Source organism: Dendrobium catenatum, unplaced genomic scaffold (genome assembly GCF_001605985.2).
Source record: "Dendrobium catenatum unplaced genomic scaffold, ASM160598v2 fragScaff_scaffold_1220, whole genome shotgun sequence".
NCBI classification, from domain to species: Eukaryota; Viridiplantae; Streptophyta; class Magnoliopsida; order Asparagales; family Orchidaceae; genus Dendrobium; species Dendrobium catenatum.
In genome coordinates this window covers 5,284,145-5,304,970 of record NW_021319682.1, presented here as the reverse complement: position 1 = coordinate 5,304,970, position 20,826 = coordinate 5,284,145, and the positions used below count along the sequence as shown (strand labels likewise).

Here is a 20,826-nt window from a genome sequence, read left to right as displayed (position 1 = left end):
CATCGTCATCGTAGTAGGCTTCTTCATTAGCATTGGTGTGTCTCACCATATAGACCACCTCCATGTCCAAGGTGTTATTTGTTTCTTGTATTTCTTTTTCTAGGTTTTCCCCCATAAATTCATCAATATTTTCTTCAATATTTTCTTCCCCTTCAAGGAATTCTTCTTCTTCAATATTGTCTCCCCCTTCCATGTTTCCTTCTTCTTTTAGTACCAGGATCTCCGAGCGGCGACGCCATTGGATCTCCGGTTCTTGATTAGGCAATGGGACTTCTTCGATCAGTGGGCTGTGGTCGAAGTTAGTCTCTTCTTTTGGAGGGGATGGAAGGTGACGGGATCCCCTTGAGGATTCTCCAAGGTGTCTACCGTCTGGAGGAGTGTCATTATGGGTCCTTTTTGGGGCCCACTTCTGACATTGTTTGTTAACGGGAGCGGATCTCCGGAAAGCAGAACCGGATGTCACGCCCAGATCAACTCTTATTTCTTTCCTTTCTTCCTTATTTCTTTGAGGCTTTGGCCTCCAGACTTGCTTTCTTTTCCATCGGGACCTTTCGGCAGTGGATCCCTGAACACGCGGTTCAGGTGTCACACCCCGATGTTCACCGCGTGGGGTATACCTTCTTTCTCTTCTTTCCGCCACAACAGATAGAGGTTCTCTTGGCGGGGTTCTCCTGGCCTCGATCACTAAAGGCCGTTGGAACTTCTTCTTTTTAAGACCTTTCTCCTTCACGGTCTTCAAGACCCGATAGACCCGGGATGATAAGGTCTCAGGTTCATTCCTCCTTGGAGGGGCTGAGACTTCACGTCGTTGCTCCCAGAAGGACTTCTTTAGCTCACCAGTGGAGCTATTCCTCTTCACACATTTTAAATTAGAAAACTTGTTCCGGGTAGGAACATTGGCTTCAGGCACCTGGGCTGGCAGATTGGAAGGGTGAACAGGAAGTTATTGTTGCTGAGCTCTGAGTTCAGCATTCATCCTTCTCCTTTGTCTTCTCGTAGGCCTCCCTCTAGATGAGGAGGCTTCAGCATTGTACTCTCCAGGCGCAGATAACCTGGTCGACAAAGTAGTGGTGTTGGCAGTCACCACTGAGATTCTTTCGTCAGCTACAATCCTCTTGGTTGGTGGGGCTTCAAGCTGTGTCAGCCTCTTAAACACAGAAATCCTCCCACGAGAAGTTTCAGTAGTAGGTCGTTGTACTGGCAGATGTACACGACCAGTAGGAGCTCCGACAGTTCTTGCAACAAATGCAGGAAAATCAACACTACCAAATTGGATCGTAGCTCCAGTGTTTCCGGTTTCTATGACAGCATTAGCTAGTTGGATCCTGGCTCCTCGTCCTAGTTGGACGGTCATTGGGGTGTTCTGTAGATCCATCTGCATAAATGAAAGACAAGGGTTAGTAATCAGAATCTGATACATCAACCCACACTTTCAAAATGCAGAGACTTGCACATAACAAAAAAAAAAGAGAAAATAACATTATCGGACAATTCAAATAATATAAATCTAAAATATTGCTAAATACGTTATCTTAATGAAAAAAAATTTTTAACAATCATTCTTAGGATATTTAAAAATTTAAGTACAGATTGATATGGATGCTACTATAATACTGAGACGACTAGCCAAAGATGGAAAGATAAACCAATCCCCTGTGGAGTCGCGAGAAATCAGTGGGCTCCGAAAATTCGGCCCCGGCCTCCGCCCGCTTTTCTTTTATTCGGCGAGGGAGTTTTATCTGAATAAGTTCCGAGGTAAATTTTGGAAGGCAGATGGGTTTGATGAGAGGAGGAAGACAGGTAGAAATATGGGAGGAGGAGGTCGGCTGGGAGCTTGGAGTTGAGAGCTGCGAGAGGAATCGTGATCTAGGAGAGGTTTGCGGTCGGACAGAGGAAGCAGGGAGCGGACTTCCGTGTGGGTAGCGGATGGAAGAGGGGGAAGAGTCGTGCGTAGGAGAAGAGCCGAGAGTGTTGTGGGATGTGGGAAGAGGAGTCGGAGAAGCAGGGGGATTCGTGGAAGCAGCTACGGGAGTCGAGAGCAGAGGGATTCGTGGAAGCAACTACGGGAGTCGAGAGCAGCCAACGATCCCTTTGAGTCAGTATTTAACGACTCGATTGGAGGTGCGACCGAGGAAGCGTACGCAGAAATCCCGCGAGGAGACCTGGACGGCGCCGAATGCGCAGTGATTCAGCGGGATTTGAGCGGAATTTTTGGAGGAGTTCGGTAAGTTTCGTGGATCCGTCGGGTATGAGATGTATACGTTGGATTTTCACTTTGCTTTCTCCTCTCTTTTGTTCTCGACTACCTAACGCAACCCTCCACTTTTCTCATCCAGGACTTGGGACCTGGCAACGGCAGTGTTAAAGGTTTTTTTTTTTTAGAAATCATTTATCATTAAAGGTTTTTTTTTTTTTTACTTTTTATGATATCATTTTTATTAACATTAGCAGAACATTATTCTTTCATGTTTTTGCATGGAATTATTGCTGTAGCTACATTTAACCTGGGATTAATCACAAGTGCCTCAGATTGGTTACGGTAATATACTAATATTTACCCTTCTAAGCTTCAAAAATAAAATCTTTTATAAAATTGAGTAGTATTTTAATTAATATTTTTAGACACTTATTCTTACTTGTCATGGGTGAATTCTTTGATTATGTAAATTTTATCTTTATTTTTTAAGCACTCTTTGCTGCAGGCTAAGGGATAGTCTAATGGTGACCAGTAAAGGTGGTGGGTTATGTTGCTTTAGCACACACTTCTCCCAACTTCAATACACATGGCTAAGTCACACTCTTACACCGTCCCTGCCTTATACCATACCCACTTTAACACCCAACAGCATACAAAATTAACTAATAACATTCACTACCACCTAATCCTTTTGAAGCATTTTTGCAATGTTACCTTTTTCCCACCGATTTTGCTTAGGTTATGTTTAGCTTGAAAGAAATACGCCAAATGAAATAATAATGACCATAAAAAGAATTGAATTGAAATGTGTTTTCTTCCAATTGTTTGGTTGAGGAAAATTGAGTGAAAATATTTTTTTCTCTTTTGATTGAGGACAAAATGATTTTTTATTTTTTGTGATGGGAAAGGCTGCGTACGAGTTATGATGATGGAAAATAAATTTTCTCCCCATTTTTTTTCTATGATTGGATAGAGAATTATAAATAGAAATATAAATTTCTTCACATTTCTTAGGTGAATCTCATTTACAATTAATTAAGTTAGATCAAAAAAACCAATTTAGAATTATGAAGTAAACAACAACAACGACAACAACATCAAGCCTTTATCCCACTACTGGGGTCGGCTACATGAATCCTTTTTCTCCATTGTGTCCTATTAAAAGTCAAATTCTCGTTTAAATCTAATAGAGAAAGGTCATTCCTAATATTTTCTAACGATGTCTTTTTAGGTCTACCCCTACCTTTCTTAACATAAGTCAAATCTAATACTTCTACTCTCCTAACCGGGTCATCGGAAGGCCGTCATTTTAAAACTTGAGTAAAATGCATTTATATTTCCCTCAATTCAGTTCACGTGAAATAGAACTTTAATGATCTAGTCATGGAAAGAAACTGCTTAAATTGTTCTTGAAACTTGAGTAAGGCAAGTCGGGTTGCAACATCGGTTGGTAGATTAATAATTTGATACCCAATCTATGAATGGACCTCATTCAGCTCCCAAGCTTTGAATTGTATGTGATTAGAGGGTAGGTGGTAATAGGACCACACATAAACACTTATGCTCTTATGTTTGTGTTGATAATGATAATGAAACTCAAAACCTGAGCATTACTTTTTTGTACAACAGGACCATGAAAAAAATATTTTTATTGCGGTTGAAAATAATAATGAATTTCAACCTGAATTTAATTGGATATAGATTTTGATTTTGGTTATAGAGTTTGGGATGATAAATTGTTTTAGGATGTTCTTATTCTTCCTCCCAATTTTTCGTGTTTCATCCACTGATTTTTGTGAAAAGTGCATCCACTTCCTATCATCTACTCATATATCCTCCTTTTATTATGTTATTCACTGCTTACGAATGGTGATGAATCTGAGTGCTTTGCGAAAGTAATTTAGGCTCAAAACCATGCAAGGTAGGGGATAGCAATGAAAGAGTAAATTGGCTTCATATTTAAAAAGAATGATACATGAAAATCAGCTAAGCAGCCACGACATAAGACGGTGTTACTAAGAAGTGTATCTTCAATGTTGAAGCCTTGAAGGATAACACAATGATTATGAAGTGTAATATTTAAGGCTTGTGATAAAAAAATTTCAGCAAAAGAAGGTATTGATTGTAATGAGAAATTTTCTCTTATTCATTAAGCTGTTTACTATTAGATTAATGTTAGTATAGTGGCACCGAAAAAATTTGTATCATAAGTAGTTAGATGTCAAGTAAAATTTTCTTCTGGTAATTTGGAGCAGGACATCTACATGGTGAAACATAACGGTTTTAAAGTTTTTGAAAAAGAAACTCTCAAACTAAATAAAAGATTGTATTGATTTCCGGAGAAAATATTATTGATATCAATAAATTAAAGGAATTGCTGTTAAAGGAGCTTAACATGGACTTGAGAGAGGCAACAATAATATTTAATTACTTGTATTAGATTTTTTGATAATTAAAGTTATCTCAATTTGATTATATTAACAAGGTATTGACCAGATTTAAATTGCCAAAGGCAATATCTAAAGTACTCCCTTCAGTGGCCACGCCAAGCTTTCAAAGCACCAATTACTTCAAATAGAGGGTCATAAAATATATGGACAAAGTTCCTTGGCTTCAATTGTTAATCACTAATATACATTGTGGCATTCATTCTTGATATAGCTAGTGCAGTGGAAGTTGTAAACAGGTATATGACAACTCTGCTGAAGGCACATTGGAAGGTGATGAAGTGGATTTTGCATTAATTGTAATGTATTGTTTACACTTTTTTGATATCTGATGAGGATGACATGAAACCACAAAGTTTCATTGATAGTGCTTTGGTTGGTTATTCAAATATTTGAAGAACTACAAAAATGATAGATGCATATATTAAATGATACTGCTTCTTGTCAGTATTACAGTCACAAAAAATGTTGGCTTAGTCTACCACATAAGTAAAATATGTTGGAGTTACTAAGATTGGCAAAGAAGTGGTTTGGCTGACAATTTCTTGAAAGTGGTAAGAAAAGAGCAAGGTGACAATATTCTTTTTTGTGATAGTGTTATACATCTAGCCAAAATTACATCATTTCATTGCAGGACAAAGCATTTTCAACTTAAACATTATTTTATTTGAGGATAGTTGGAATAAAGTACAGTAAGATTGAACAAAATGAATCTAACAACATGCCTGAAATATCTATAAAGACTGTTTCCTTAGAAAAGCTAAGGCTATGAAAAGCCTTAATTAATCTCCCTAAATAATTGAGAGGCGACATCACATATATTTAATTTTTACTAGTGTATCAAAAAATTGGTCATCAAGGGGAGATGGTTAAATTGGCTTGAAAACTATGATTTGATAATACTAGTCTGCATGATATTTGAGAAGATGAAGCATGGCATCATCATTCGTGGCACGTAATGATTGTGGAAATTATCTTGCCTTCAAATCTTACTCGTAAGAGAGATGGTCCATCTCTCTAATATATACCGTTGATGTACAAGTTCCCGAGGAGACCAGGTTGGGAATTATTCCTGTTGATTATTTAATTTCCAAATCCCTTGAAGAGGATTCAAAAGGTGAATGTTAGAAATTAAAAATACCAATTGAGTTTTTCAAATTCAATAAAGTTGTGGGCTCCGAAAATTCGTCCCCGGCCTCCGCTCGCTTTTCTTATTCGGCGAGAGAGTTTTAACGGAGGAGTTGAGCAGGGATCGGTATTTAACGAAGAGGATGGAGCTACGGATCGCAGGATTCGCGCAGGAGTTCCGGGAAATGACGCAAACGGCGCCGATTCCAGCTGAATTCGCGGTTGCAGCGGGATTTACGGAGATTTGAGTGATTTCTCAACGGATACGAGGTTTGTCTGATTTCTATTTTTGTTCTTTTACACATAGGTCAACAAAAGTTTATGAATCAATCTTTTTTAAAATTAGTCCATTAAAAATTAGTTCCCCTTTGGTCATATAACTTGCTCATTTCTTTTTAGGTAAAACCATGGAAATTATGAAATGCTATTTCAATTAAATGGTGTCGGTTAATGAGCCCATCAATTTAATTTACATAAACAACTGGATTGATATCATTATTTTAGGAGATGTTTTCTTAAGAAATATAAAGCGTTTCATTTTTCATTTGCTAACGTTGAAACATTTAGGACAAAATATAGTTTAAATGGTTTCAATAAGTGTTTTGTTTTCGTAATAATTATTTTTTTAATATTGATAAAAATATTATATTATATTTCATGAATGTGTTCAGTATGCTCAAATTGATCTAAGTTCGATCGGATTTATGACTAACTGTTTTAAGCCCACTGTGTTGATTTTCTTCCAGTGAAATGTCTTGATGTCAGCATTATCACTAATATATACAACTATTGATCCATATATTTTCATGTTATGCCTTTCAAAATTGACTAACTTGAGTCAGTTCAAGTCTTTGCTCAAACACTATGTTGATACGTGTTATTATTTTGTAAGTGCAAAAATTTAGATGATTACACCAGTTATTTGGAAGTTTTAGGTTTCATTTGGGACATCTTTCATTATGCTTCCTAAAACGGTTGTCTAGTATAAAATTTTCTAATTCAAGAAATTTTTGTACTAGAAAGCTCTTTTAGAAAGCAATAAAAAAGCTGTCCCAAACAAAGCTTAAATTAATGGAGGACTCCTTCAAAGTTTGGAAAAATACACTAGCGGTCAAATGCAATTTAATCTAAAAGCTTAAGCTTTTGTGTTACAGGATGAATTTTTAGGAGTTGTTGCAATTATGTCATTATCTACGTTGGACTATTGCAATATAACTTTTGCAATCTTTAGGAGAAAATTTAATAATGGACGCACTTTCAGGTCTAATGGACGTGCAACATTTTTTCTATAGACATCTTGGTTCTTGTGTCATTTAGGCTTGATGACATTACGCACTGTTGAGCTTTTTAGGGCTTTATGAGTTTGAGTTTGAGACGAGGATTTACAGAGGAGATCTAAGTTTTTCTACAGTGCTGAGTTAAGGGGGAGAATAGATAGACATATTACTGTGCATATTCCTCTTTATAATTATTCATGTCATATTGCTATGATTGTTTTTCATGATTTTCTTGGATTGCATAGATGAGGTACTTCAGGACATGTCCTTTATTAGGATTGCCAATTTTGAAAATTGGGCCACTCTCGGGAATGCCTTTGCCAATTTTTTCATGCTTGCTTTGGGTGGCATTTAAAATAGGAATTTTGTAGTATTTTTTTGAAAGTTGTACTTCTTTCTCTCTTTGCTCCTCTATTAGGTGCGGAGACTAGACGTAGAGATACATCCGGACATCCACTTAAAATTTGACACGTGGGGTGCACTTTGATTGCACTTTTTTGTTCGCTTTACCTGCGCTTTAGTTGCACTTTAGTTGCGCTTTAACTGCTCTTTTTTTGCGCTTTTTTACTGCGTTTTACTTGTACTTTGGTTGCACTTTTGGTGCGCTTGGCTTAAAGTTCCGCGGACACATTAAATATATAAAGTAAAAAATAAATTCAATTGAATATCCACGTGTCCACTCCATGTGTCACCATTTTCTTGGAGTTCGGACGTATCTCTATGTCCGGTCTCCACCCCTAATAATTTTCCCTAATTCACACCCCCGTGACACTTTTGAGGAGGCTTCGGTGGCTTAGAGGTGCATGTGAGGTGTCTTTGTGAGGCAGTCTCTAGTGAGAAGTTATAGGGATACTTATTTGTTATGAATAAGGCTGCATTTAGAATTTAGGAATAGGTCATGATTGTTGGTTCTTGTGTAAATCGCTGTTTTTTTATCTTTATGGTGGAGTGATTCTCTCTCATCTACCAGGAAGCCACACAATTCTTGTTCTCTATAATTGTTGTGTCTCTCTCTTTTATGATAACTTTACGGTGCATCATACTCTATCTCATTGACATTTCTGTACCATTTTTGCACTCTCGTTGTAGCTATATATAAAGTGAGATATAATGGATCTGGTCTTTGGTTCAGGTAAATTGAACCTGTCAATTAGGAAACAGACGTGCTTAATAGAAATGAGCTAGGAACCAATCCTCAACCTCTTTCCTATGGGCTTTCCAAGCCTGACCCTAACCAATAACCTCTAGAAGCTGACCTGAATTAAGCTTTTGGGGTTGTCCATGGAGAGTTCATTGATGTTTTAGGTCCAAATACCCTACATTAACTGTTCTTGAACTTGAGCAATATTACAAACTCAAGCTCCTGATTTGTACAAGGTGTCCGACCTCAAATCTAAAAGCATTCAGTTCTTTACTTGTATAATCGTCTCAAAGTATAACAAGCTAACCTGGATCAGGATTTGCTTTTGCATTAAGCTTTATTATTATTGTAGTTTTTGGTGATGTGCAGAAACGCAATCAAATTCATTGCGAACTAGAGAAAATACGAGGAGGAATTCGTACATACAGAAAGGATTCGGAGGCTGCAGAAGTTGCTGAGGCTGAAGCACTGAAGGAGCTGGACAATATCAAAAGGCTTATTGAAGTGCTTAAGCTGAACATAGAGAGAGCTCAAACTGAGGAAGCAATAACAAAGCAGGATTCACAATTCGCTCAGCTTCTAGCCAAAGATATCGAGGACGGTAGTGCCAATGAGGCAAGCGTTGCATCAAAAACGCAGCTTGAGGTTGCTAAAGCAAGGAGTGGAGCAGCAGTTGCAGAACTAAAAACTGTGAAAGAGGAGATAATGGCACTTCAAGAACAATGCGCTTCTTTAGTTGGTCAAGTTGACATCACAATGAGAAGATCTGAGGAAGCACTTTCTGCTTCGAAGGAGATTGAGAAGGAAGTGGAGAACTTAACGCTAGAGCTCATCACCGCTAAAGAATCGCTTGAATCTGCCTATGCTGCACATCTTGAGGCTGAAGAGCATCGCATGAGTGCAGCTTTGGAAAGAGATGTGGATTTCCTGAACTGGGATAAGGAAATGAAGCAAGCTCAACAAGAGCTGTACGGGCTTAATGAGCAACTTTTGCAGGCAAAGGATCTTAAGGTGAAATTAATAGTAGCCTCCAGTTTGTTGGCTGACCTCAAAAAAGAATTGGCTGCATATATTGAATCCCAACTAAATGAACAATCACAAAGCTTTGCAGAAGAAGACAAGGCCAAAGATAGCCTGGATGAGTCAAAAGGATTTCAATTAGCTCTGGCTTCAAAGAAAAAGGAGCTTGAGGATTTAAAGGCTAATATTGAGATGGCTAAAGATGAAGTCACCATACTAAGAGTAGCCGAGTCCTCACTCAAGTCTGAGCTCGAGAAGGAAAAAGCGGAACTTGCTTCATCAAGACAGAGGGAAGGAATGGCGTTGATAGCTGTTTCCTCAGTTGAAGCTGAGATTGGAAAGACAATAAAAGAAATAAAACTTGTCGTTGAGAAGGAGAAGGAAGCACGGGAGAAGATGGTGGAGCTTCCAAAATTGCTTCAGGAAGCAGCTCTTGAAGCAGATAAATCGAAGTCATCAGCTAAGATGGCACGAGAAGAGCAAAGAAAGTTCATGGACGAAGTAGAACAAGTTAAATATACTTTGAGAACTGCAAAGACTAGGCTGACTGCAACTTCAAAGGAAATTGAAGCTGCTGGAGCATCAGAAAGGCTAGCATTTGCAGCTGTTAAAGCTCTTCAGGATAGTGAGGAGGCTGCTGCCTTGGGAGACTCTTCTCGAGGAGTGAACCTTCCTCTTGAGGAGTACTACACTATGAGCAAAAAAGCCCATGAAGCTGAAGAGTTATCTAATCAGAGAATCACTTCTGCGACAGCCCAAATTCAAGTTGCGAAGCTGTCTGAATTAAGTAGTTTGCAGAAATTGAAAGAAGCATACCAAATGATGGATCGAATGAAGGAAGAATTGAGCTTTGCTACTGAGAAGGCTAATAAAGCCAAAGAAGGAAAACTAGGGATTGAACAGGAGCTGAGAGAGTGGAGGGCTGAGCATGAGCAGCGGAGGAGAGCCAGCGATGGTGGCCAAATTGCTTCCAACACTCCAAGGAGCCCAACGAAGATCTTTGATGATGGCTGTGAAACAAAAACTGAGAACATAGCAGGTGATAAAACGGAACATACTGTTCCAGAGTTCAAGCCAAGGAAGAAGTCATTTTTCCCTCACATGGTAAGGTTCTTAGCCAGGAAAAGGGCGCAATCAAGGAAATAGTCAGCTCATTTGGAGTGTGCATATTTTGTATTTATTATATTTGGAGTATCCTTTATTGTTCAGATCTTGACTTTTTTTTTGGGAAGCCCAATTCCATTAATAAGAAAAAGAGTTACAATGATGTATAAGAAAAGAAAAAAGCAGCTCTCCCGTCATATGAAATAAATAGAACAACATATAGCCAGAAAATAGAAATGTTTTTGTGCAATATGATCATAATTCTGACTGTCCAGATTTTCAGTTGGATTTCATCAAGGATCAGCCTTAAGTCCCTTTCTTTTTGCTTTAGTCATGGATGTTCTCACTAGACATTTGTAAGAGGTTGTATCCCGATGTATGCTTTTTGCTAATGATATTTAGGAGTGTCAAAAATCGACACAACCTGAAACTCGGCTGGGACCCGAGTCGAAAAAATCCAGGTTTGTGTCAACCCGTTTGTGAAACGGGTTGGGTTCGGGTTGACCCGGAAATCCGCAGGTCAACCCGAATTGTCCCGGAAGTTGCATTAGTCAGCTGCTCAGGGTCGTGTCATTTGGTCGCGTCAATTAATCATTCGGAAGTTGCATCACTCAGCCTGTCGTTGTCCTGCCCGCAAGTTGCCTTTGCCGCTGCCATCCCGCCAGCAAGTTCGTGAGTTGTGGCTACCACTGCCGCCGTCCCTCCAGAGAACCAATTAGCCAAAGACTGCCGCCCTCCCTCCCTCATGGGTCGGGTCAGGTCAACCTGATAACACGCACGGGTCGGGTCCGAGTTGGCAATCTTGACCTGTTTGCAAAATCGGGTTGAGTTAGTGTCGACCCGTTTAAGGTCAGGTCAAGTCGGGTTCGATCCGAACCCGACCCGTTGACACGAATTGACACCCCTAGTGATATTCTTCTTGTTAATAAAACTAGAGAGGGAGTTGAAGGTAAAACTTAAATTATGGTGGTCAATCTTAGAGTCTAAAGATTTTTGTTTGAGTAGATCTAAAATTAAATATATGGAGTTTGATTTTAGTTAATAGTTTTTGTGGGGGGGATTGTGACTTTGGGTGATCAAGCCATTAATAAGAGTACATGTTTTAGATATCATGAGTCTATTTTTTAGAGTGATGGTGAAATAGATGGGGATATTATTAGTAGAATTCAAGTTGGATGGTTGAAGTGGAGGATGCATCAGGATTGTTGTGTGATAGAAAAGCCCCCCTCAAACTTAAGGAAAAATTCTATAAGATGGTAGTTAGACCTGCAATATTTTATGGTGCAGAATATTGGCCATTAGAAGAGAAGCATACTATTAAGTTAAGTGTTGTAGAGATGAGGATGCTCAGGTAGATGAGTGACTTTATTCTTAGAGATATGATATGAAATGAGAATATACGTGAAAAGGTTGTAGTAGCTCTAGTGGAAGATAAGATTAGAGAGAGTCGCCTTAGATGATTTGGTACATTGATCACATAAAATGACGGCCTTTTGATGACCCGGTTAGGAAAATATATGTATTAGATTTTACTTATGTTAAGAAAGGTAGAGGTAAATTTAAAAGACTTGGTTCGAAAATATGAGAAATGACATTTCTTTATTAGATTTAAATGAGAATTTAATTTTTAATAGAGCATAATAGAGAAAAATGTTTCATGTATCCGACCCCACCTAGTAGGATAAAAATTTGATGTTGTTATTATTGTAGGTCTCAAGAGAAAGCTGGAGCGGCAGAGGGGGGCTTAAGGAAAAATTCTATAAGATGGTAGTTAGACATGCAATACTTTATGATGCAGAATATTGACCATTAGAAGAGAAGCATACTATTAAGTTAAGTGCTGTAGAGATGAGGATGCTTAGGTAGATGAGTGACTTTATTCTTAGAAACAAAATATGAAATGAGAATGTACGTGAAAAGGTTGGAGTTGCTCTAGTGGAAGATAAGATTAGAGAGAGTCGCCTTAGATGATTTGGTACTTTGGTCACATAAAATGGCGGTCTTTTGATGACCCGGTTAGGAAAGTATGTGTATTAGATTTTACTTATGTTAAGAAAATGTAGAGGTAAACCTAAAAGACTTGGTTTGAAAATATGAGAAATGATATTTCTTTATTAGATTTAAATGAGAATTTAATTTTTAATAGAGCATAATAGAGAAAAATGTTTCATGTATCCGACCCCACCTAGTAGGATAAAAATTTGATGTTGTTATTATTGTAGGTCTCAAGAGAAAGCTGGAGCGGCAGGGAACAATTTCAAAAATAATAGAGAAACATAATCGCATTCAAAAAGAGATAAGCTACACTTTTAATATAAAAATCACAAAGGGAGCATTTCATATCAACCTGCATTCCCCTTTTAAAAAAATAGCAAGTTGAGATTTAAAGGAGACTACAACTGAATTGTTAAAAACAATATTGTTGCAAGGAGTAGCAATAGTCTGAACACTAGTGATTGCTTGCTTAATATGGGAAGGGATGCAAATGAGGAAGATTCCGGGAGTTAGAGTATTAGTTTTTAACGATAGAAAAGGTATTAAAAATAGCCTCTTTTGCTTTAACAACCATCAAGTGAAGAGATTTTTAAAAGAAAGAAGCATTAACGTGAATTTTTTTAAAGGGAATTTTTTTACTTTATAATGCATGTATTTTATTTTAAATCAAATAAAAAATTATTAATATAAAAAAAAACATTTAAAATTAGGGCTGCAAACGAATCGAGCCGAGCCGAGTATGTGAGTATTCATGTTTGTATTCAAACGAATCGAGCCGAGCCGAGTATGTGAGTATTCATGTTTGTATTCATTTAATATCAGGTTGTTCAAGTTTGATTCATGTTTGTTCGAGCTTTATCGTTTGTGTTCATATTTGGTTCATTTAAATTAATGAGTGTTCATGTTCGGTTCATGTTCAGTTCATGTTCGTTCGTTTAGTGTTTATCGAGCTTTAAACAAACAAATATGAACGAGTTATAAACGAGCTCTACTTGTAGATATTCATTAACTTAACAAACGAGCTTTATCGAGCTTCCTAACAAACGATTACATCGAATATGTTCAGGAATAGGGCTGCAAACGAACCGAGCCGAGCCGAGTATGTGAGTGTTCATGTTTGTGTTCATTTAATATCAGCTTGTTCAAGTTTGGTTTTTGTTTGTTCGAGCTTTATTGTTTGTGTTCATGTTTGGTTTATTTAAATTAACGAGTGTTCATGTTTGGTTCATGTTCAGTTCATGTTCAGTTCATGTTCGTTCGTTTAGTGCTTATTGAGTTTGTTCGCGAACTAGAAGGGGAATGGCGATAGATCACCAAGAAGCCCTCTCCTCTTCCTCTCCTGCATCTTCTTCGTTCCATCCATGGTATTCTTTTCCTCACTCCCACTTATTCCTTGCAATTTGAGATATCTAAATCCTATTTTATTTCAGCAGCGCTGTTCGCCACTTTTATGTCGCTGTCGACCGCCTTTTGTTTAAGATGGTCTCTCTCTCTCTCTCTCTCTCTCTCTCTCTCTCTCTCTCTCTCTCTTGTTGAACTGAAGAAAAATGGTTAATTTTATGTTGCAGGATACCCTGGTGGATCTCCTAGGCGTAACAGGGCGGCGGCCGTTTCTTCCCGTTGTTCTGTGCTGCAATTCGCGGGACGAGCTGGATGCTGTTTATTCTGCAGTATCCAACCTCACCTTTATCTCTTCGTTCCCGCTGGTATGTTGCGACCTTCAAATTTACTCCTGTAACATACCATGTGAAATTCCTGGCTTGGATTTAGCCATCTGCTTGTGGGATGGGGTTTTTCAGTCATGCCCGTTATCATTTGTATTCAAGGCTCAAGAGAAGTTGATTAAGTTGTGAAGATGAAGTTTTGATATTTATTGCAAAAATCAACTGATGACAATACATTTCATTCGCACCAATGCCAGCATTATTGAATTGAATATTTTAAACAAAAAAATTTAAAATCATGATCTAAATTCTGTAATTTGAATGGTGGTTGCTGGGTAATTGCTGATACATATATTTTTGTTTATATTTGTGATGCAGTATAGTGATCAGTCTGAAACTGAACGGGCATCTGTCCTTGAAAATTTTCGTCAATCAACCATAAGATGGAATCAAAATGCTAATGCCCATCCTGATGATGGTGTTGATCCTGACAATCAGAAGTCATGCATGATAGTTGTGACATATGCTTGCCTTCCTTTTATAACTTTGGGAGAGGCTCCTTTAGCTGCTCGTGTATTGATAAATTATGAGTTACCATCGAAGAAGGTAAGCCTATGTATCATAGCCATATTATATTGTTCTATGATAATTAATTTTCATTGATGGTATCTCCAATAGAGTGCACATAGTTGTCATGCATCATCAATCATTCAAAAATTTGGATAACACGACTTCCATTCATTTACACTCACATGCTTGCGTTTTCCTTTGTTATCAAGCATAGTATTCAATGTTTTATTAGATACCATTTTTCCTGAGTGATGCAGACATCTTAGTTAAATTGTTTCTTAAGCATATGTTAATTGGTTTGTTTTGTTATAGGATTCTAGAGTGTTCTTGATTTCTCTAGGTTTCTTTGCTAACTTATGAGTATAGGAGTTGTGAGAGGGACGTCTAAGGATGCTATGCGGGACAAAAAATGAATTTAAGTTCGAGCCCAATCCTTTTGTATGAATAGATAGAAGTTAACACAGTTCAAACTACAAATATACGGTCGCAACATCATTTTTATATGTTCATATTAGACATTCAAAGTCTATAACAAAAATAATTCACTTATAAATGCATAAAGATGATGACGAGCCCGATCTTTTGTCGATGAGTAAACAAAGTCGACAAGGTTCGACCAACAAAATGAAACCCATAAGTCCCCGATGATAGCCATATTGATAGAAAATCTCAACTGGTAAAGACTCCAAATACTTAAAAATGTCTCCCAAATTCCCATAAAATACATTCAATTAACTTCAATGTATTTATGAACGATGTTAATATTTAAAACTAAAATAAAATACCTAAACACTTAAAAAAAATCCATCTACCCTCCGCAACAGTTTGGTGGGATGGACAAATTCGAAAATCACTTCAGCTCACAAAAATGAATGTCTGTTCAAGAATATCAGTTGGATTTATTCTCAATTCATCTCTTGTCAGTAAGGACGTGACACGTGTTATCTAACTGGTGGTTTTGCCGCCAAATGGCACCACAAGTAAACGGTTATGACCGGATGGTTTTGCCGCCAAATGACACCATTAAATTACGGTTATGATTAGAGCCCGTATGTTCCCCAACGACATCAAATTCTCAAGTAATGAATCAATAAGATATGATCAATAGGGCACAAAGCCCTCTGTTAGCTAAGGTGGAATCAAATTTGTCATCTTAGACAAATATTCATCACAGTCTACAAGGTACCCTTGGACGAAGCAGACCATGGCTGTCTATAATGATCTTTCTGTCAGGTTGGGTCGACTACCTCCTCTGACTAAGTAGACTAGGGATCATGATGACACGGGATGACGAAACCATGGGATCTTGATCGGGTCTATCACCACTCCCCCACCATCAGCTTTAAGTGCAATGTGATGAATTTTTAATTTTAAATATTAAAGTTTCAAATACCTAGATTCTGCTTCTACTATATGTCGGATGTTACGTATCTATTGGACGACTAGGCTTAATCAAAAGTTATCTCTCGCTATTAGGAGGAGTAATTAACTATAGGGACTTGCACATATAAGAAACCTGAACTCAGATCATAAAGTACTCACAAAATGAGAGTGAAATGTCTGGGTAATGTCTTAATAAAAACCAAATATGCCTTCTGAAAATTTGCCTTGGAACTTGTTAAAACTCTCCTCGATGAGTCCAAGAAAAAGAAAGAGTGCCACGGAGAGGTCGGGGTGCGAAATCGGAGCCCCAACAATAATAGAAGTTTAGTGTCAAGTTTCTTCCATATGATTTTCTAAAAATGACTCATAAATCTCACATTCTGAGAAGAGAGAATTGTTTTGGGCAGGTCATGCAAATGTAACTATCTCCCTAAAGAAGATAGATGCTATATGTGATGCATCTAATGTCTTATAACATCAAATAAAATGTTTCATTTTAGAAGAGCGATCCATGGCTACTAAGATAGAGTTCTAGCATTGTACAGTACGAGGAAATACAAGGATGAAGCTCATTTTAAGATCTCATAGTGTTTGGGGGATTGGAAGTTGCATGTATAAATTAGAGTTATGCTTTCCATTCTTTGCCATTTAGCAAGTGTGACATTGAGCAACAACACATGCTACATTTCTCTTATGCCTCAGCAAAAAAAAAAAACTAACCTCCATCATAGCTATTGTCTTGTCACAACCAAAATGACCAGACACGTCTTCTCAATGCTTTTCTCAATTAGAAAATTTTGTTGTGAATAATTAGTAATTTAGAGATGTAGTACTTGAAATAGCTAGCCATCTCGTATCTAATAGTCATAATTAATAGTAGGTGCATCTGAATTTATGGACCACAAAATTTGAAGTCAGTCTTTTGCAATTAGGGCAATTACTTCTAGCTTTATCAAATTCTATGACCTTTACACTCATAATATTTAATAATTTACATATCTTATTTAGAGCATCAATAACTTTATTCTATACTTAGAATAAATGTGTACTCTTGAATAAATTGAATCCATTTTGCACGTCGGGAGTGAAGTTTTTTCTTTTATCTTTTTGAGTATTTATATACTTAAGAGCTTTATGATCATAGCAGAGTAAAAACTCTCGTGAAAGTTGATAATGTGTCGCCAATAACATTCAACTTGGACGATGACATTAAACTAGCAAGCATATGTAAAGTAATGCTGTAATTTCTTATTGAAGAAATCAATTGCATTACCCTTGTGTTTAAGTACTCCACTGATATCAACCCTAGTAGCATCATAAGATGCCTAAAAATTCTTTTTAGAAGTTGATAATTTCAATACCAGTGGTGTTGTTAAAAGTTCCTTAATGTTAAAAAAGGCATCAGTGGCTGCCTTGTCTAGTAAAATTCATTTCTTTTATGGTAGCGGGTGATTAGAATCATAATAATGATAAATCTATGGATAAACCTTTGATAAAAGGTCAATGTAGGCGAAAATTACGAGCCTTTTTTTTTTTTTTGGCCAAAGCAGGCTATTCTTGAATGACCTTAGTTTCTCATTGTCCACTGAGACACCAATACATGAAATCATGAATCCTAAGAAGATCCTGAAGTTATCATAAATGAACACTTCTTCAAATGAATATATAGCATTTCTTGGTAAAGCAACTAAAAAAAATATTGTTTGCGATGTTTATGATCACTCCTAATTTGAGTAAAAATTAAAATATCATCATATAGATGACCATAAACTTTCCAATAAAGGGATGCAAGATATGAATCATCACATGCATGAATGTGCTCAGGGCATTGGTTATGGCCTTGGAGGAGAGTGAGAAGGAGGCAGCTGAGTTTAGGAACTGGAGGGCATCAGCAGCTTTTAACAGTGTTTCTTTACTTTTGAGTTAAGTAGATTAACTAGTAACTTGAGTAACATTGTAACTCTAAGGCTTCATTTGAGGCTGCTTTTTTACTGCTTCTTAAAGTAGCTTTATAGTAGAAAAGTTTTATTTTTTTACGAAAAAGCTGTTTTAAGAAGCAGTAAAAAAGCCGCCCCAAACGAAGCCTAAATTAGGCACCCTCCAGAGCTGCTGTCAATTCACTCTAGGTCTAGGTGATTTCATCCATAAATAAATCATTGTATTTGGTGTCCAATGAATAAGTTTTGCAACGATGTCTTGTGGAAGAAAAAAAATTGTGTCCAGTTGTGCAGTTCACGCTGATTTTGTAACACTGGATTTCTCTCATCTATCGGTAACGACAACAGGAATAGAGTTTTCTATTCAATGATTGTAATTTTGTGCGTTTTATGAGTTTTATCAAAGTTTAACCTTATGTTGCTTTTACAATAAATACCACATGATTCATCATCCATTAGCTTGTCATGTTATTGTAGCCAATTTTTCAATTTTTTGCAAGCGGAATCTCCATCATTGCCATCATGAACAAAAACTACTTTGTTTCCAGGTCTTTTTTAAAATTTCTTTCTGGAGCACTCTAATGTTATTAGGGAAATTTACTCGAATGAATAGGATAACACCGAAGAAATCCTTGCTGCATGTTTGAAATAAGGTCAAGTTGATGGTGGTAAACTAAGGTTTCATTTGGAAATAATCAATATTCAGAAAGGTGTCCATCATGAGTTGAGTGATAACTGAGAACAATGCAGAGAGGCAGTACTTCGTTCCTCGAGGCACTGTTCTTATTCTAACAGATCATGATAATAGTTTTCATTGTAAAATATCAAGAACAGCTTCCTAATGTGTATTTTTGGAGCAGAAACTGACAAATGAAATTTACTGGAATCATTACAAATATATCATCACACGGAAATTTTTTGTTTTGAAACACGCTTTACTTGCAGATGACATCATTGTAAAAAAACTAGCAAGGAGTTTAACATAAAATAAAACAAAGAAATATGTAATCCATAAGAGGTATATGATGATGAACTTGATGGTTATATGATAGGAAATACTTGAGTTTGCAAGTAACCCTGATGGGAAATACTTGAGTTCGCAAGCAAACCTAACAATAATCTGTAAAACAGCGAGAAAACGGAAGAAAGTATGGTGGAAACAACAATCAAACGATAGACAATCTTATAGAAAGCAAAGTGAAACAAGAACGAAGCAAAGATACAATCTATCCTCAATTCGAGAGGATGATCGTTCTCTCCCAATTTCTAGATGATGAATCTAGAGCCCAAAACCCTAAGAGAACTCCAAGAGAATAACTCCAATGCATGCATCCCCTAACCCTAGCCTCCTCTCCTCTTTTAATACAAATCTTCTTAATAAAAGCTAATAAAATATTTCCTAAAACAATTATTAATTCAAATAGTTTCCTATTGCCTTTTCCCTCTCTCTCCTTGCCACCCTAGGGGGACCCACATGAGTGTGCGGCCATCAAGGAGGCGGTTTAGCCCACCTCCTATAGGTGTGAACCTGCCTCACCTGGGCCGGTTTGGATGCCAGAACCGTGACATTATAATGGATATTGATAATTCTTTCTTTAATTAAGGGAGCAATTTGTTTACTTGAGAATTAATTGGCAGGAAACATATTTAAGACGCATCTCAACTTGCTTGGCAGCAGGTAATTAACTTTCCCAAGTTTCATCATTCTTTTGTCATTGAATAATTTACTTTTAATTGACATGGTTTCCTTCTAGATGGAATTGTGATTAACATGGTAGTTGGAGGTGAAGTAGTGATTTTGAAAGGTCTCGAGGAGAGCAGTGGACTTATAGTAGCAGAAATGCCCATTAACGTAAGTTTTACATAAGCTCTATTCCAAATTTGTGTTCTAATGCCGGGGTATCAATTGCCACACATTTTGTTGCAGATATCTGAAATCCTATAAGCATTTTAACGTTTCTCTAATTTGGGAAAGGAATACTTGTCTGTTAAATGGACATTTCCAGCAAGCAGCATTGTTCTCCGCATTTAGGATTTGATTTGCCATTCTGTCCAAAGCACGAGGTAAGGGAAAATTGTTTAATTTGTGGTTGGAAGAATCTTGTATTCTTCCATGACTAGTTAAATATGTTTCTATTCTTCTCATCAAGAGCACATGCTCCTACTGTTACAATTGCAAGGTTCAAAGCTTTTACGTTTTGGCTATTGTACCTTTCTGATCCAAAATAGGGGGATCATTGATGGAAAGAGATTATTTCATTAATGGTTCTTGAATTATGAGCTTTATTAATATAGAGTAGGATGCACTAGATTCTTCAGATGGTTTGCTTTTCAATATTGTTCATCGAATGCAGTATAAAACCATTATGCCTTATTTGATTTCTATGTGATATTAAAGCATTGTGTTTTATTTGATTTCTTTGCTAAGAAATTGAACATATAGTTTGAATATTTTTTTATGCTGACATAGATAATTATTTATGACTCCGGTTTCTCAAGTTCGTTAGTTTACCGTCTGGTGGTGACAAGAATCAGAGAGAATTAGGCTTCGTTTGGGACGACTTTCTTACTGATTCTTAAAGCGATTTTTTAGTACAAAAATTTAATTTTTTACTAAAAAGTCTGCTTTAAGAAGTAGGAAGAAAGCTGTCCCAAACGATTGTGTATTATTTATAAAGTTTTAGGAGAGTTTTTAATAGGAAATATATAAACTATGGAATTAATAATTATGATAGTTGACAGGTTGTTGAATAAGTAGAGTGGTTCCCATGTATCAATGAGGTGGCAATGAAAGGAAAAGGAAATTGGGCGGAAATATCGATGAGTTCGAGTCTCAACTAGCAAAAATTATGCAGATGTTTCACAATCCACCTCAAAGGAATGAATGGATATCATCAATTCCAAATTTGCTAGAAAATTTCTGAAATACTGCCCCTGATAATTATTTAGTATGTCAACAAGTT

At 37.0% G+C, this 20,826-nt stretch overlaps 2 protein-coding genes across 3 annotated transcripts in view; both read left to right on the top strand.

Moving 5' to 3' along the window:
- Positions 1–10,611, top strand: part of LOC110101243 (protein WEAK CHLOROPLAST MOVEMENT UNDER BLUE LIGHT 1) — a 22,577-nt gene extending 11,966 nt beyond the window's left edge. The window contains exon 3 of the mRNA XM_020829051.2: positions 8,560–10,611. Coding sequence (XP_020684710.1) covers positions 8,560–10,356 — 1,797 coding nt within the window. The 3' untranslated portion in view covers positions 10,357–10,611. The remainder of the gene's footprint in view (positions 1–8,559) is intronic.
- A 2,988-nt stretch (positions 10,612–13,599) lies between these two features.
- On the top strand, positions 13,600–20,126 carry LOC110101267 (ATP-dependent RNA helicase FAL1). Of its 2 annotated transcripts, none has more exons than XM_020829087.2 (7): positions 13,600–13,673; positions 13,740–13,791; positions 13,878–14,015; positions 14,352–14,579; positions 19,502–19,541; positions 19,618–19,715; positions 19,791–20,126. In XM_020829087.2, exons 1-7 carry the CDS (start codon positions 13,609–13,611, stop codon positions 19,806–19,808), a joined length of 639 nt encoding a protein of 212 aa, XP_020684746.1. In that variant the 5' UTR covers positions 13,600–13,608; the 3' UTR covers positions 19,809–20,126. The 2 variants fall into 2 exon arrangements, with proteins under 2 accessions (XP_020684746.1, XP_020684747.1); XM_020829088.2 differs by having other exon boundaries at positions 13,602–13,673; positions 13,743–13,791.
- The last annotated feature ends 700 nt before the right edge of the window (positions 20,127–20,826 follow it).

Excerpts from the sequence above, each read along its gene's own strand:
- LOC110101267 (XM_020829087.2), top strand. The coding sequence starts at position 13,609 with ATGGCGATAGATCACCAAGAAGCCCTCTCCTCTTCCTCTCCTGCATCT. Across the intron at positions 13,792-13,877 it reads ACCGCCTTTTGTTTAAGATG|GATACCCTGGTGGATCTCCT; the intron begins GTCTCTCTCTCT and ends TTTATGTTGCAG. Across the intron at positions 19,542-19,617 it reads CTCAACTTGCTTGGCAGCAG|ATGGAATTGTGATTAACATG; the intron begins GTAATTAACTTT and ends GTTTCCTTCTAG.